The 15,115-nt window shown below is 38.1% G+C and overlaps 1 protein-coding gene across 1 annotated transcript in view; it reads left to right on the top strand.

Annotated features, from left to right (window-relative positions):
- Positions 1–601: 601 nt before the first annotated feature.
- LOC140241487 (potassium channel subfamily K member 18-like) overlaps positions 602–15,115 on the top strand; it is a 36,545-nt gene continuing 22,031 nt past the window's right edge. Inside the window, exons 1-2 of the mRNA XM_072321215.1 lie at positions 602–618; positions 925–1,580. Of these exons, the coding sequence (XP_072177316.1) occupies positions 602–618; positions 925–1,580 (673 nt within the window). The remainder of the gene's footprint in view (positions 619–924; positions 1,581–15,115) is intronic.

The raw sequence follows: 15,115 nt of genomic DNA, 5'->3' as shown, positions 1-15,115 counted from the left end.
ATTTGTTGCATTATAAGATTTGGCATTGATACCTATTTTCTCTTTGTGTTCACAGGCTACCTTAATGAACTGATCATCGCTTGACGTTTGACTAACAGTGCTATAACAGTTTTCCGCACGGACACCGTGCATGACAGTTAACCGCTTCGTGAAGGCTACAGTACCATCGCCGTTACTGCGTTCTGCACACCAATCCTGAAATATTGGCATCCTAAGTAGTGCATGCATATCAACGGCATACGGCGACAGCGTTGATTTTAGAGAGTTTTGTCGTGTTACTACCATCTGCCTGACCTGTTGCTGAGTGAGCAATATCCAATAAATGAGCATGTGACCTCTTTCCTGTCGATCAAAAAACCTATCATATCTATCGTAAAGCATGCCTTGATTTTAGCTGCCTCAAATTTGTGATGCATAGCAAGTGTTTTAGTAACGTAGACAGCAGCTAGTTGCAATATAAAGTTTAGAAATGATAGAATAGTTACCGGTTGAGTGTTCATATTACATGACGCTGCTGTTTTTAGTGTATCATGTGTGCATAGAGCATTTTGTTTGTTTATTTTTAAAGCATTGTACCGCTTGAATTTTATAGACGTTCAATATGCGAACATACGAACGGTAAATTTAGAGTATAGTGGTAAATTTAGAGTACAGTGATATGCTTAAAGCCACTAAACAGTCTACCAGTATTTTGTTGACAATGCATAAAATACCACTACTTGTATAATGCCTGCAAACATGTGACCCACGGATGTGTCTGACATGACTGTGTGTGCATGGATTTGATTACCATCCATGTTTAGGAGGCTTTGGACAAGTTGTACATCTGTGTCACCGATGTAGCATTTCACAGCAGGTGTCAGTGTGATAAAAATGGTAAAAATTGAATGACGCTCAGCTTTCATTGATTTATCTATTGTGCAGGGAAAAGACAAAACCTGGCCACAGCTGCGCAGGGCGCAAAGCTCATCAGGCCACCATGTTGCAACCACATCCAGAAATGTCCGACATGGGGAACGGAAGTCGGCGAGGGATCAGCATACGACGCCGCGACGATTCCGTATCCGATGAGAAAGAAGACCTCCACCGAGGTCCCGTCTGGAGATTCTTCCGCCACATCTTACCGGCCGTCATTCTACTCATAGTCTTTTTCGTTTACCTCATGATTGGGGCCGCTGTCTTCAGATACTTAGAGAACACGAACAATGAAGCGACACAGTTTCAAGATGATGTTGTTCAAATCAAAACAGAACTGTACGATATGATGACCAATAGCTCAGCTTTAGATCCTACCGCCATGACTACTGGTGTATCACCAAGCAATACTACATCAAGTGAGATTATTCGTAAATCTGATGGAGAGTCCACAGAGAGAGGGCAAAATGAACCCATGACTTCTCCATATCGGGACGATCATCACTACATCAGAAAAGGGGAGGTGGACCGGAAAATTGATGAAATGATCCAGAAGATGAATGGTCGAGAATGGAAAGCTGGTAGGATGGAGGCCGTACAGGCGGGTAGAGCCTGGTCCTTCCCCAGCGCCATGCTATTCTGCATGACAACCATTACCACAATAGGTGAGTTCAGTCCTTCTTCCGCTTAGACTTTGGACTTCCTTGTTCGTAGCAGCCCACGCTCACTTTGGCACATTTTGTTACATATGACTTGTTTACAAAATTATAAACAATCAAGAAATCCCGCAGGAGGACGTTCATTCACGTTTGACAAGTGGGAAAATATATTGCTCAGAATGTTTAGATCGTGAAACATACGTTTTCAATGTTTATCCTTAATTATCCAAGAGATAGAAGTGAAACATATTTTTTTTTTTTTTGTGACAAAATGCAAAGATGAACACAAAGAGATGTGTAGTGCATGATTATATCATCATTTGAGAAGTACTCAGTGAATGTTAATGACTTCCTATTTTGTTTTGTTCTTTTTTTATCTTGGTTCTAACCTGCCAGAGTTATTCTTATTATCCATTGTTAACTTATTGAAGATGAGAATGCAACATGTAGACCTGAAGTAAAAGAGAAAGAGAGGGAATGAGAGAAAGAAAAAAAGAACTAAGTGGCAACCATACTCTTTCTTCCTTCCTTCCTGGAATGGTATTACAGTATGTGAAGTATGGTGTGTCTACGTGTGCATGTCTATACGCTTACATGTCCATTGTCGCTAATTGTGCGTGTATAATTTATTTTAAACAGCTTCTAATTGCATGTATTGCTTGCTTGAAAAACGGATGATAATCTTGTATACATAGGTACCTTTTCTTGCTCGACATGAAATCAATGAGAAGAAATATCAAAGAATGGATTATAGCAATATTGATCCGAATAATAAGGTTAGTTATATTGATTACGCTCATATCATTGATGGCAATGATTGAAATTCATGTGAAGCGACCTTTTTATTACGCCATAACGTGAGCCCGAGCATATGAACAGTTTGATGCCAAAATGGGCTAAGCGCTATTTTTAAAGATTTTAAAGTAAGCCCGCCGATCATTATAGATAAGCAAAATGATACCTTTTCAGCAATACCTCATTTGTTACACACCTAGGAATATTCTTGAATTTATCGTTAAAAACATTCCACATTTTCTTATTATTTTCTTTGGTTTTTGGCAGCTTTATTCGCAAATATCTCAAATTATCAAGAATGGAGTTAAGTTGTTCTGCGGTCAAACTCTTCATTATACATGTACCAAACCTTGGTCAGTAAGCTGTTTGCTTGGATCGACATAGCCATGATATTCACTCTGTAGTTTATTGTTTGGTTCTTTGTTAATTGTTTGTGTTTATTGGAATGCGACTGTTAGAGACAACAAACATTTGCTTTTTTATGTCTGAAAGAGAACACGGAATCACATTCATTATATTCGTTTTGATAACTCCCGAAAAAGACTGAAAGCAAATGAAGAAAAAGTAAAATATTATTAAAACTTCACTGCTTTACTTTCTACATTTGAGCTGTATGATCATTATCATTAAACTACAACTAGGAACATGTCTTTAAATATGCAGTCAAATCTCATGTGGCTACCACTTTATGGTTTAAGAAACGCACAATTCATGATAATTTTATGCTTACATACGTATACCAAGCGCATGCACAGTACAATTACTGACGAAAGATATCACAAACAAGAAAAGATAGAGAAATGTGCACAACAGTCTAACTGAATGTCTCAAACAAATACCTGCGTTACTTATTAAGGATAAAGATGATTAAAAGCACGAAATAACGTTGGTAACGATTGACATGTTCAAAATACTTTTTACTTACTAAAATACATTTTACATACTTGTTGTATGTTGTCGTAAGATTTATATACATCTACGTGCAATTCGAGCGGCATGCATCTCATAAAAATCCTCATTTCCTTTCAGCCTAATTCACTTACATCTTTCCTTGTATTGCATTCATGTGGTGTATTCTCGTTGGTTTTTTGCTTTAAGGACTCACTTTGGAAAAGTCCTTGCATGAAACGCGGGACTAGGATGCAACAGAATGAACAGCTGTAAAGATTCAATCAGAAAGCAGTAAATAGTCAAAGTGACGGAATGAATGATATGGTGCCCTTCAGACCGCATCACAGCAAGCTTTTACCTACAAACTTTCAAGTACAGCGCCTTTTATAGTACACAATATAAACACTGTTCGATCACCCACACGCAGTGTAATAAGAAAGTGTTTGTAGAAGGATATGGCTGTCCTTCAATAACAAACACTTCTCTTCATCAATAGCAAACTTCCTTTAAACGCAGAAACATAAGATATCTGGCTGATCTCTTGAATTAAGAGCCCTTTCTACCCCCCCCCCCAAAAAAAAAAGAGAGAGAGAAGAAAGTGAGGAAGAACAAAGACAAAAGAAGATGGAAAGATGTGGAAAAAATAAGATACAAACTAGAACACCAGGCCTTAAAAAAGCTGAACTTAACCTATCTAGATATCCGGCGAATAAAACTAACACGTCGCCCAAAGCTGTTTTTATTATACACAAGCATACTCTTATAAGTTCATAGAATTATTATGTAATCTTGGATAAATCACTGGTCTGATAATCAAGTGTCATTCCAATGTAACAAAATCACTCATTAACACAAACCCTTGCATATGGTAATCAGGTAAGTTACAAAGAAATGAAACAGTTAAACCACAGTGGTTGCGACACACATTGATGTTGTAGCCAGAAATACTAATTCCCCCGTCTCTCACATACACACAAACACACTTTGAAACGGATCATTAGAAAGAATGCTAATGCATAGTGAAGACAGAAAAGGCATACAATTAAATGCAAAAAGGAAATAGGGGATACTGTTTCTTTAGAACAGACCTTTCGAGTAACTCTTCTTTTTTCATTGGTATTGTAATATCATATTCACAATATTTTTTCCAATTTTGTAATTCGCTTTGTGGGAGGAAATTCAATAAATTCATCTGAAAATATTGTAGTTATAATACTGTAATATTGTAGTGTAAATATTGTGTGTTATTCGCTACGTGAGGAAGGTGAACGATCTTGAAAAAAAGTAGAATTCACACAGTGTCAGAACTTATTTGTTATTCAACTCATTTGTGCAGAAATTGGAATTTAATCATGTTAATTTCAAACAAAGGTGACCATGAAATTCACCATAGAGTATCTGATTGATGCGGATATGGGTGCATCTTTTGGAGTGCATGCCATTATTCTGTAGTCATACAGGAATTACTACAATATCATTATGATGCTTAGGATGTGGACTCTCCATTTCAAATTTTGCATTGAAATGAAGCTTACCTCTAAGAATGTGTCACAACATCATTACACGTAATAGCGGAATCAACAGGATTCTGTTTTCAACATCTTTAGTTATCTGGTCATACAGTAACATAATATGCAGAATCTCGGTATTTCAAATCTTCTGTGAAGACGTATATCATCGTAGACCAACAATTAAATTTCTGTTTTTTACTGTTCTACATTGATCAACAGTATGATGGCCCCACTGGTAACTTTATGTCCAACAATATACGATATCTATAGGTCCTACTTGGTAAGAAATATAAACGAGAAGAAAAGATAATAGAAGAAAATTCTATGAAGGATTTTTTTTTTTTTTTTTTTAGTCCTAAAATCTTTATAACAGTAAAACAACAATTTTGCTTAAATGTCCAAATTTGTTCAGAATGGGGGATATAAAGGACAATACAATGTATTACAGTTTGTTGATCAGCCAGCAAGCCATTTGGGGGAAAAAAGTGAAGATAACACAAATGCAATGTATACGATCGCGCATGCGCAGGATGGCACGTGATCCTTGATCCTTGTCTGTCTGTGATGTCGAGAAATATGAGGGCATTTCATGAAGGAACTTGTCGGATAAAATGTCCGACAAGTCAATTGTATCCGACAAGTTCAGAGAAATCAGCCAATCAGACTAAAGAATTTCTCAAAACTTGTCGGATATAATTGACTTGTCAGATATTTTATCCGACAAGTTCCTTCATATAATGCCTCCCTCCCTCTTGTTACGGATTATCCCTGATGACATGTTTGTGATTAATATTCTAGAATTGTCAGAAATATCATTTCGATGTATGCGTTGCCACTACGTATACGTTGGACTGACTTTTGAATTTTTTTTTCCTCTGGAAGTTTTTTCATCCCCATTTTATGGGAAAGTTGTACGAAATGGCCAACATTGATGAACAGTAAACACTTCGTGGCGCTCATACTGCTGAGTGCAGCAATTTGTTATGTCTGTCACGTCTTCCATTACCCAATACTGAAGTGATGCTTCACACCCACTCGGCACTAATTTCCATATAAATATGCCGTTGGACGTTTATAGAATATGGGGAAAATAATTGTCAGTGCATCAAACCAAATCGTCAGTGAATGTGATCAGGAACAGGTCTGGATGATTATTTGTTCAATGACCCAATTCACTCTCACATGATGACTTAATTTATTATTAATTTATTTCATTTTTTTAATCTATATCTTCATCATGGGATGAAACAACCTATCACAAATCTAGTTTTTGGGTCCACATAAATACATGCAAATGAGAAACGGAGAATGTATAAAGCTAACACACGAACATCTATGTCAGATACAACAATAAATACGGCAATACATAGAAAATAACTTGCTATTGACTATTATCTGATAAGTATGGCTAATACATGTTAACCATATGTTAATGAGGAAGAGATGTTTGCGGTAATAAAGACCACGTGTATGTAGTCGTTGAACGGAGTGCTGTCTAATGACCCTTTGTTGTGTAACACTCCCTGCCTCTTAGCCAAGACCTCGCGTTTTCTTGCCGAAAGACTTGTGATTATGAAAGTCGTCGATGTTTAACTCCCATAACGCATCTGCGCCATGCTAGCAAGTGCAATCACTTGCAATGAATTATATAATCGTAGCTCTTCCCTAGAGCCGTACCTGTGACTCACACAATGAAAGCTCAGCGCACAAGGTTTTTTTTTTTTTAATGATCGCATGCAGCGATCCTTTGTTTCGTACCTACACGAGTCTCGCGCAGTTATTATTCTGTCATCTCATTAGCCTTTTTCAACATGGGCAGGATCACTTTGTAGAAAAGCAGCTTGTAATAATAATCATATTAATAACAATAAACATAATTACTAATGAAAATAACTACAGCAAATATAAGCCAAGCAACAGAGTGGAATCGAAAGACAGAAAAGGCAGGTTTTCTTCTGTCAGTAGGATTAAAGGCCTAGCTCTCCACTTCTTTAGAACGTCTCTCCATATAGCATAGCGAAGGTCAAGGATGGGATTCAATAAAAACAAGCGTCCTTTCGTTGCATTCACTCCAATGTCTGTTCCGACATTTCGGTTTGCTGCTTATAGTTCAACCTGCTAACCAATATTTGTTCTAATATGAGGAAGTTTTATCGGACTTTGTCAGTATCCTTTACGTAATTTCTATTTCTTTTTTAAAGGAAACACACGCACACACACACACGCACACACACACACACACACAAGAACGTCTGACGTGTTTGAGTGCCCATTAGTGTTTGCAAAATTCGTAACTATAGAGCATACCTTGACAAGCTTCCAATGTAAAGGAACTGAGCAGAGTTTGCATATACTATAGATATGACCTCAGAACGCGACAGTCGTGTCTGTACCATAATGGTAGGAATCATGAAATCGCAAACTGACTGGATGTGCTTACGCTGTTCTGCTCGTACAGGATACACTTTGCCTCTATCAGGAGGTGAGACGAAACCTACTCTAAAGAATAATGGGATCAATATTACAGTGTCGTAACGCTATATTTTTTGCATTATACCATCTAATTAACTGAAAGGAGCGGCTGTGGTCAAGGTCAACCATAATCATAACAAACATCAATTACAACACAACATTGTGGATTTATGCTTGTACGTCGAAGCGATGCAGTGATGCCCCCCCCCCCCCCAGCACACACAGAGGAAACAATCAACAGTGTCTACTAATTTAACAGCCAGTTTCAGTTTAGTTTATCTTTATATTTCTCTGTAATGATATATGGTGTGGTAGAACAAAAAAAAAAGGCTTACATAGGAAAAGGCATCAACTAAATCTCACACAAGAAATGTGCAATTACTGTCGTAAACACGGTCATGCAAAAACATTGGATGGAAAAAAGCAAAGCTGTTTGTATAGGGAAGCATTAAGGAAAACTACGAAAAGCTAAGTGGAAATGATTGCAAGTTCCAAAGAAATGTGAGTTTTTATCGTCCATTACACTGTTTTCTTCAGCGACTAGTTTACCTGCACCATCAACATGCCCATACTGGGAAAAGGGAGCAAGTGACAGACGTGATATTTTCTAGTAAATGAAATACTATTTGTGATAATCTTTCATTTTGCAACCCTGTCCACATATCGGAAGTGTTTATAGAACGAACTTAAAGCCAAGTCCCAAGCACTGGCAAAGAAGCTGAAGTGTACTCACGTCCTACCTGATCGGCATTATGACGATATAAAGACTCATGAATGTGAAAACAACAGCTTTATGCGCATGCGCTATTGATCAGTGCCTTGAAAGCATTATTTTGTAGAAATCCATTGCCTATTATTATATTGGATGAGTGTGTCATAATGGTAAAACTGACCTCGACCACCACCTGTTAAAAGCATGAAATTTTGGGAGTCGTGAAATCTATATTTTGTGCTACAGTCGTGGTAGACGCATGCAGTGTCACCAAATAACAAATGCTGCATTTCATCAACAGATGTTAAATCAATGGAATTCAATAGAACTAAAAAATACATCGAAGAAATACCTCTTACAGTAGACGACTGCTGGACTTTTATATTTTTGATTTTGTATTCTTTTCCAACTGCCTGATTTTTTTTTTTTGGGGGGGGGGGAGGGGGAGGGGATGTTTGTTTGTTTGCTTGTTTGTTTGTTTGTTTTTGTTTGCAAATAGACAGGTCAATCCCGAAATCTTTAAGAATAACTAAAAATACATCTATAAATAAACACTTTAATGATTAATAGACAAGAAAACTGTAGACCAGATTGTTCAATGTCTGAACAAACTCTTATCATATACTTTGCTTATCACACGAACATATTTATTTAATGTACCCCAGTATAAATTTCACTTATTTTAATCCTTCAGTTCCAAAGGTAGTAATTATAGAGTGTATATATCACAGTCTTGTAAATATATTGGTTTTGGATTTCCATCCAGAATAAATTACAACTGTTTTCTCATCTAAGGGTGCGCGTCCTTCCATGCGACAAATTTTCATACCGTACCAGTATCAGTCTTGTAAGGAACAAAATGATCGAACTTCTGACATAGGGACAGATTTATGCGGTAAAACCAGCGGTTCATTATACTTCAGCTCGTTCGTTAAGTGAATTGAATTTGCCTGAAATTCATGCCTTCCACATTTTGGGCTCTATTTCTCTGACTCTGGATATGACGAGTTTTACTTCAATCAAATGTTGCACCCCTAATAAGCTTGTCTCAATCATTCTGACAGACTGTTGATTTGCTTCTAGTGCATTAATGGTATTACCTTCAGCCGCACTGGGCAAATGCTTGATTTATGATGCTATAGATCACATTGCATCATTGCTGACGGGAGGCCGCATCCTTGTCTACTAATGTAAAATCATTGAACCACGGGGCTGCACTACCCTTCGGTTCGTTCTAAACACGAATAGTTTTTAAAAATTGCATGGGTTGATTTCAGCGTATTTGTCAGGCCTTTCAACAATGCCACCCGTTATTCTCTTCAGTACCTTGCACAGCATCACAAGAAAAAGAGTTTAAATCTGACTGCATGGCTTCCGGGGTAAAGAAAAGTAAAGATACCACTTTGATGTGGTATCGCATGGACATTAAAAAAAAAAAAAAAACTCATTTCAGTTTTGAAAACGAAATCGTATGATAATTTTGACTTTGATATGCATGTAAAATTCTTTGACTATAGTCGTCATGGGATGACTATTTGGGTGTTGTTATTGACTATCAAATTTACTTCCCTACCGGTTCACTAACACCAATTCATATATTAGTTAACATTGTCGCAGAATGACAGTAACATTATCTGAGGACTGGATTCATAAATTGTTACCTAGGCGAAGTAAAGGCATTCTTACTTTGGAATTAGTAGAATGAAGTCCTTGACTGAGGGGCATACAACTGAAGGTTAAAATGTTAAGTTGCATCCGTACAGGCGAGTATTGATGAAATAGAGCTCTTCGTATAAAGGGCCCCAGGCTACATGAAGTTGACAACAGCATATTATTTATGTGAGTCTCTTTGATTCAGCAAATGGTGAACAGTCAAAATTGTCATTTGTCATCAAGTCCAATGTTTACATCGAGTGCCCCTCCCCCCCCCCCCCCCCCCCCCACCACCACCACCACCATCCCCCGGCCGTCAGCCGTCTCTTGCTTTCTCGATGCTGTCTTGTCTCTTGGCTTTAAATTATGACGCATTTCATGACTTTGTCGGGATCTGATGATTTGGAGATGACAAATATCTTTTAAGCCTAAAGTATCCTCGTCATTCTTACCTATTTCTTGACCCTTTTGTCTTTTCTTGTAAAGACCACATTTCAAGATTTACTTAGATTTCCTAGATGACATGAGAAACAAATTTGAGTATAGAGTTATTGATGTCAGATGTAAGTTATGACAGTGATATTTGTCAATGTGTTTATCAGTTCAATAACGCAGAGCATTCAAACATGCGGTGAGTCTTTAAACTTGCTTCGTAGGAAGTCTCGCAACATGGGAGGGTGAACTACTGACTAAAATGTGCTTCCATGCCTCAGACATCAATGTATGCTCATGTACTTGAAACCCATGTGATCCACTTTCTTAATCATTTTTTTTTTTTTATACGGTACCTGCAAATGCATTGTACGGTCTGTTACATTTCACTGAGGTAAATCGACAACACGAAGTAGCTCATCAAACTATTATGTGTTGTATTTAGCGCGTGATCAGGATTGGATTCATGTATAGGATGAAATTGAGTGTATAAAGTGCCCCGACTCACACGAAAAGGGTTAAATTTGTTATTTTTGTTGCACATTGATAATCTAACCGACAAGGTTGTATTACCTCTATTCTAAATTCGGAGCACAATGCATTTATCATTGTCTATGCACGATCAGGTTACCATCGAAAGATGTAAAGATTCTTCAAAAGAGTGAAACATATCTGATTTTATATTTCATGTTATTTCTATGGTTTTGTGTGCGGACGTGATAGCAAAATGTGCAAAATTACTTCCTTGGACGTTTGTTTGTTTGTTTGTTTGTGTGTTTGGTGTAGCTTCTTTTCCAATTCTCATGATTCACTGATGTGGCTTTTCAGCAGGATCCTTGCTGTTTTGGGTTCCCACTGGCCAATAAAATCGTTGTCTATACTTTTATTTGATACAGCGCCACCTTGATCTAATTCATTTTTATTAAATTTTGCAAAACAGAAAAAGGAAAATAAGGTCTTTGTAACAAGATGAAAATGATGTTTAAAGGAGCTGGACGAATCTTGTGAGGACTTTGCAAGCCTTGTAGTGATGACTTTAACCAAGATTACTATTCTGTGCTAAAAACGGTGCATGTTTTCTCTTAAGCAGGGAGAGATAACGTATTTGGAAACCAGGCCATCCTTTACACCCACTCTCATCTCTTGGAAACGATTCTCCGTCTTCCTTTCTCGAAAATGATCACTGACGGAAAGTAAACAACTGTGTCGATATCTGACATGCTTTGTCACATCAGTCCAGATGGCCCCGCGTGATCCTTGTCGACTGTTAGTGTTCACCCTTACACCAACCATGCTCTGTGATGGATTGCCCTTCCAGTTTCCGCTCAAAATACTTTCAGTATACTGACAAATGGCTTGCGAAAATGGCTTTCTCTTCGATTGGGTTGTTCCTTAACCCTTTCCATGCCAACGAGACAAACGTGCACAAATTTCAATTTTAATGTGGAACACAGAGGGTCAAGCATGCTGGATAGTGCTTCTCCTTTGTTGCTTCACTTTAGATGATACTTTGCTGAAGAACTACGTGTACGGGTCAAGGAGTTGAATTAGATAAATGGTATTAGCATATCTGCAGATCATCAGTGAAAAATAATTGCGATATGTGTTTGCAACCTTAGACGGTTATTTCACTTTTGTCATTATTTCGATAGCAAAATGATTCCAAAACAGTAATGCACCATGCAATAATTATTATAATTGCCTGAAGCAGTATTATTATGGCGCCAACGATTGTCATTTCTGTCATTTTGCCCTACTTCCTATAATGAAGAAAAAGGGATGTAAAAATGCGAATATGAATGTGCATATATATATATATATATATATATATATATATGCGCGCCGTAACCCATATAATGATGCAAGAGATTTATGTAATTTTTCTACACCTCATTTTTTTTTTTTAAATCAATGCACTATCAACTGTCGACTACATCACTTTTGCGCAGTCACTTTATATCAATTGTTTGATAGCTGCTGAAAAATTGATAATGCGGGTTCTTTTTTTCATTCGTGGAGACTTTCCTTAAACATTCCTACGGCTGTATATGTTAACTGTTTTCCTTAATGCTTCCCATCCCTCTGGTTCCCGAAATAATGTCTCCTTTATCATTTATCTCGAACACAGCTTGACTTCATATCAAGTAATACCGGCACATTTGTAGCTCTTTCCCTGAACAGAGGGCAGTCACCTTACAGGGGAAGCTGTTTTGGAGCCTCCTGGCAAAGTGAGTTTCTTTAGACTCTGGTGTCTCGGGAAGAGACATGTGTGTTATTTTTTCGCCTTCGGAAGATTCGGCTGAGTTAATTACCATGTTTGAACGGGGACATAGTCACGTAGTTGATCTTATAACAACATGTAGCTAGTGAGAACAATTGATACCAAGAAGGCCATTTTGTCTCTCCTCATGTTTCTACGGAAGCTTAAACATGTGGCGAGAATATATTGTGGAACTTTGAAGGCTGTAAGTAAAAACAGCGAAAAAGAAGCTTCTCAAGAATTGCCTATATCTAATCTCCGAATGAACATATTAATATTCGCCTATAGTGACCCCTCCCACTTCTTTAACAAAAACTTCTCAAACGTTATCTACCTTTTTGAGATAAACATTCAATCGTCACTTTTGGGTTTCCTGAATGGACTGACATTGCTTTTTTGTGATGTTTAGTGTTTGAGTGAAAGTGCAAATATTTATTTCATTACTCTTTGAAAAGTCAGAGGGAAGTATGGTTAAAGCAATATCTTGATTAATTTTGGCCTTCACTGTGGACTGCTAATCGTAAAAAAAAAAAAAAAAAAAAAAAACAAACTAATAACATGGTACAATTGGTCAGCATGCTTGTGTATGGTGTACACTTACCGCGTATTTCGAATGTTGTGATCAACGTTTTGGTCGCTCCAGTCAAAATCTGCTAAAAGTTTGAACGCAAAATTGCACGTATACGAGTAGAAGGAAATAGATCTGATTTCTTTACATGCACCCAAAATTTTGGGGCCTTAAATTCTACAATCTAGATATTATCATGATATACAACTTCCGGTCCAGATACCTTGTGTAGGAAACGAATTCCGCAGAGCGGAAATTCTACCAAACCCGAACCTCTCTCGTGTTTCACATCATCAAAGCCCCAATATATTCTGTACAAGGTTCAGATTTTCATGAGTCATGAAAGCAGTTAAATTCGTCTCCTGTAGTGTCAGATAGTCAAAGTCCACAGCATTTCAACGTAATGCACGGCACTCTATGTCTGTCGTCTAACATGGGAAACGAAGTTCACTATTTGTTGTTTGTCCATATTTCCTCGGAGAGATACAAGTATTCATTTTTATCCAAAAGTATTACGTGCTCTGAATTTTTCAAGTGCGTTGAAGAGGGAAAGCTTTTCAATGCCGGAAAGAAGGGTGTTCTGCAAACTTTAGCTAAATTTGCTCATTACGTTACATTGATGTCATAAACCAAAAAAACAAACAAAACAAAAACAAAAACAAAAACCCAAAAACATTCATTTCATTCAGTATTGGTCCCTCTAGTTCTGTCCTGTATTGGTCCTTCAATTTCTATTCAGTATTGGTCCTTCTAGTTCTATTCAGTATTGGTCCTTCCATTTCTATTCAGTATTGGTCCCTCTAGTTCTATTCAGTATTAGTCCTTTTAGTTCTATTCAGTATTGGTCCTACTAGTTTTAATGTACTAAGATACATCGTCGCTGGCTCCAGCTTGTAATGGGGTTGGTAAATTTCTATAGTACTGTCTGCCCGACTGATGTTTATGTCGAATGTAACTTTTATTTGGAGTGTGCTGCCTCGATCTGGTCTCCACGTCCTTTTCACAATACATGTGGTGGTGTTTGAAAGAATGCTTCCAAGATAATAGAAGTGTTCAACTTCTTCTATAGGGCTTGATCGTTGATGCTGATGTTTGTGGATGGACAGTCGTTCTGGCCTGATGAAGGTTGGACCACGGTCTTCGTCTTTCAGGGGCGGATCCAGGAATTCTGTAAAGGGGGGGGGGGGGCGTGACTAATATTTCTGGTGCCACTTCCGGGTTTCATTGCAGTATTTTCTTTTTATTTTCTTTGTTTTTAACGAAAATTAAAGGGGGGGGGGGGCGTGCGCCGGTTGCGCCCCCCTCTGGATCAGCCACTGTCTTTAATGTGTTCACGCACCTGCATCCAAAGCGTTCGTAAGCCACGTTGTACAGTTTAGTGGTCCTTTGTACGTCATCTGCAGTCCAACTTGGGGTGGTGTTGTCATCAGCATACTGCGTCTCACAGACTGAGATGAGATTGTCTTTACACAGAGACGTGAGAGTTTGAAGAGTCTGTCATCCAGGACGAAGGGCATGTTGATGGAAGACGAGTTTGGTGGGATGTCGTTCGACATGCCTGGCAGCCATGTATAGCGAGAAGCAGGACACGTCCTTGCTTGAGAGTTCCACTGATGTGTAACGGATCTGTGAGAGCATTTTGATGGCATGCCCTACCCACCATGCCGTCATGAAGGGAGCAGACCAGGGCAATGAATTCCTCCGGACTTCTTAATCGAGCAAGGATGGCCCAAATTGCAGGACAGGGGACTTTGTTAATGGCTTTCATGAGATCCCAGAAGATCAACATTGCAGGCCGCTGTTGTTCTTTATAACGATCATTTGTTGCAACTGATTGACAAACTGCCAAACATCGACGTAAATAAGCACTGAATTGATCAGTATTTTAGAAGTAGCCATGATTAAAAATCATGGGCGTACATACTCGAGCAGGATTCGAACATACGACCTCCTGATCACCGGACAGGCGTCATCTCCACTAGACCACTGAGCTTCCGCCCGACAGCAAGTGTTGGTTCTAATCCTTATAGCGTGCAGCGGGTGCTGCGTTAATTCCTTATAATTGTATGTATTTTTTTTTATCATGGCTGCTTCTAAAACACTGATCAATTCAGTGCTTATTTACGTCGATGTAGGGCAGTTTGTCAATCAGTTGCAATGAAAACATCTCGACGGAAGAATTTCATGAATTTGAACAATCATTTGTTCGATTGTTTCTGTTTTATATCATGTGATGGTGGTCTAAAC

This window comes from Diadema setosum, chromosome 18 (genome assembly GCF_964275005.1).
Source record: "Diadema setosum chromosome 18, eeDiaSeto1, whole genome shotgun sequence".
NCBI lineage: Eukaryota > Metazoa > Echinodermata > Echinoidea > Diadematoida > Diadematidae > Diadema > Diadema setosum.
The sequence above is the reverse complement of the archived record's forward strand: the minus strand, read 5'-3'. Positions and strand labels throughout refer to the sequence as shown.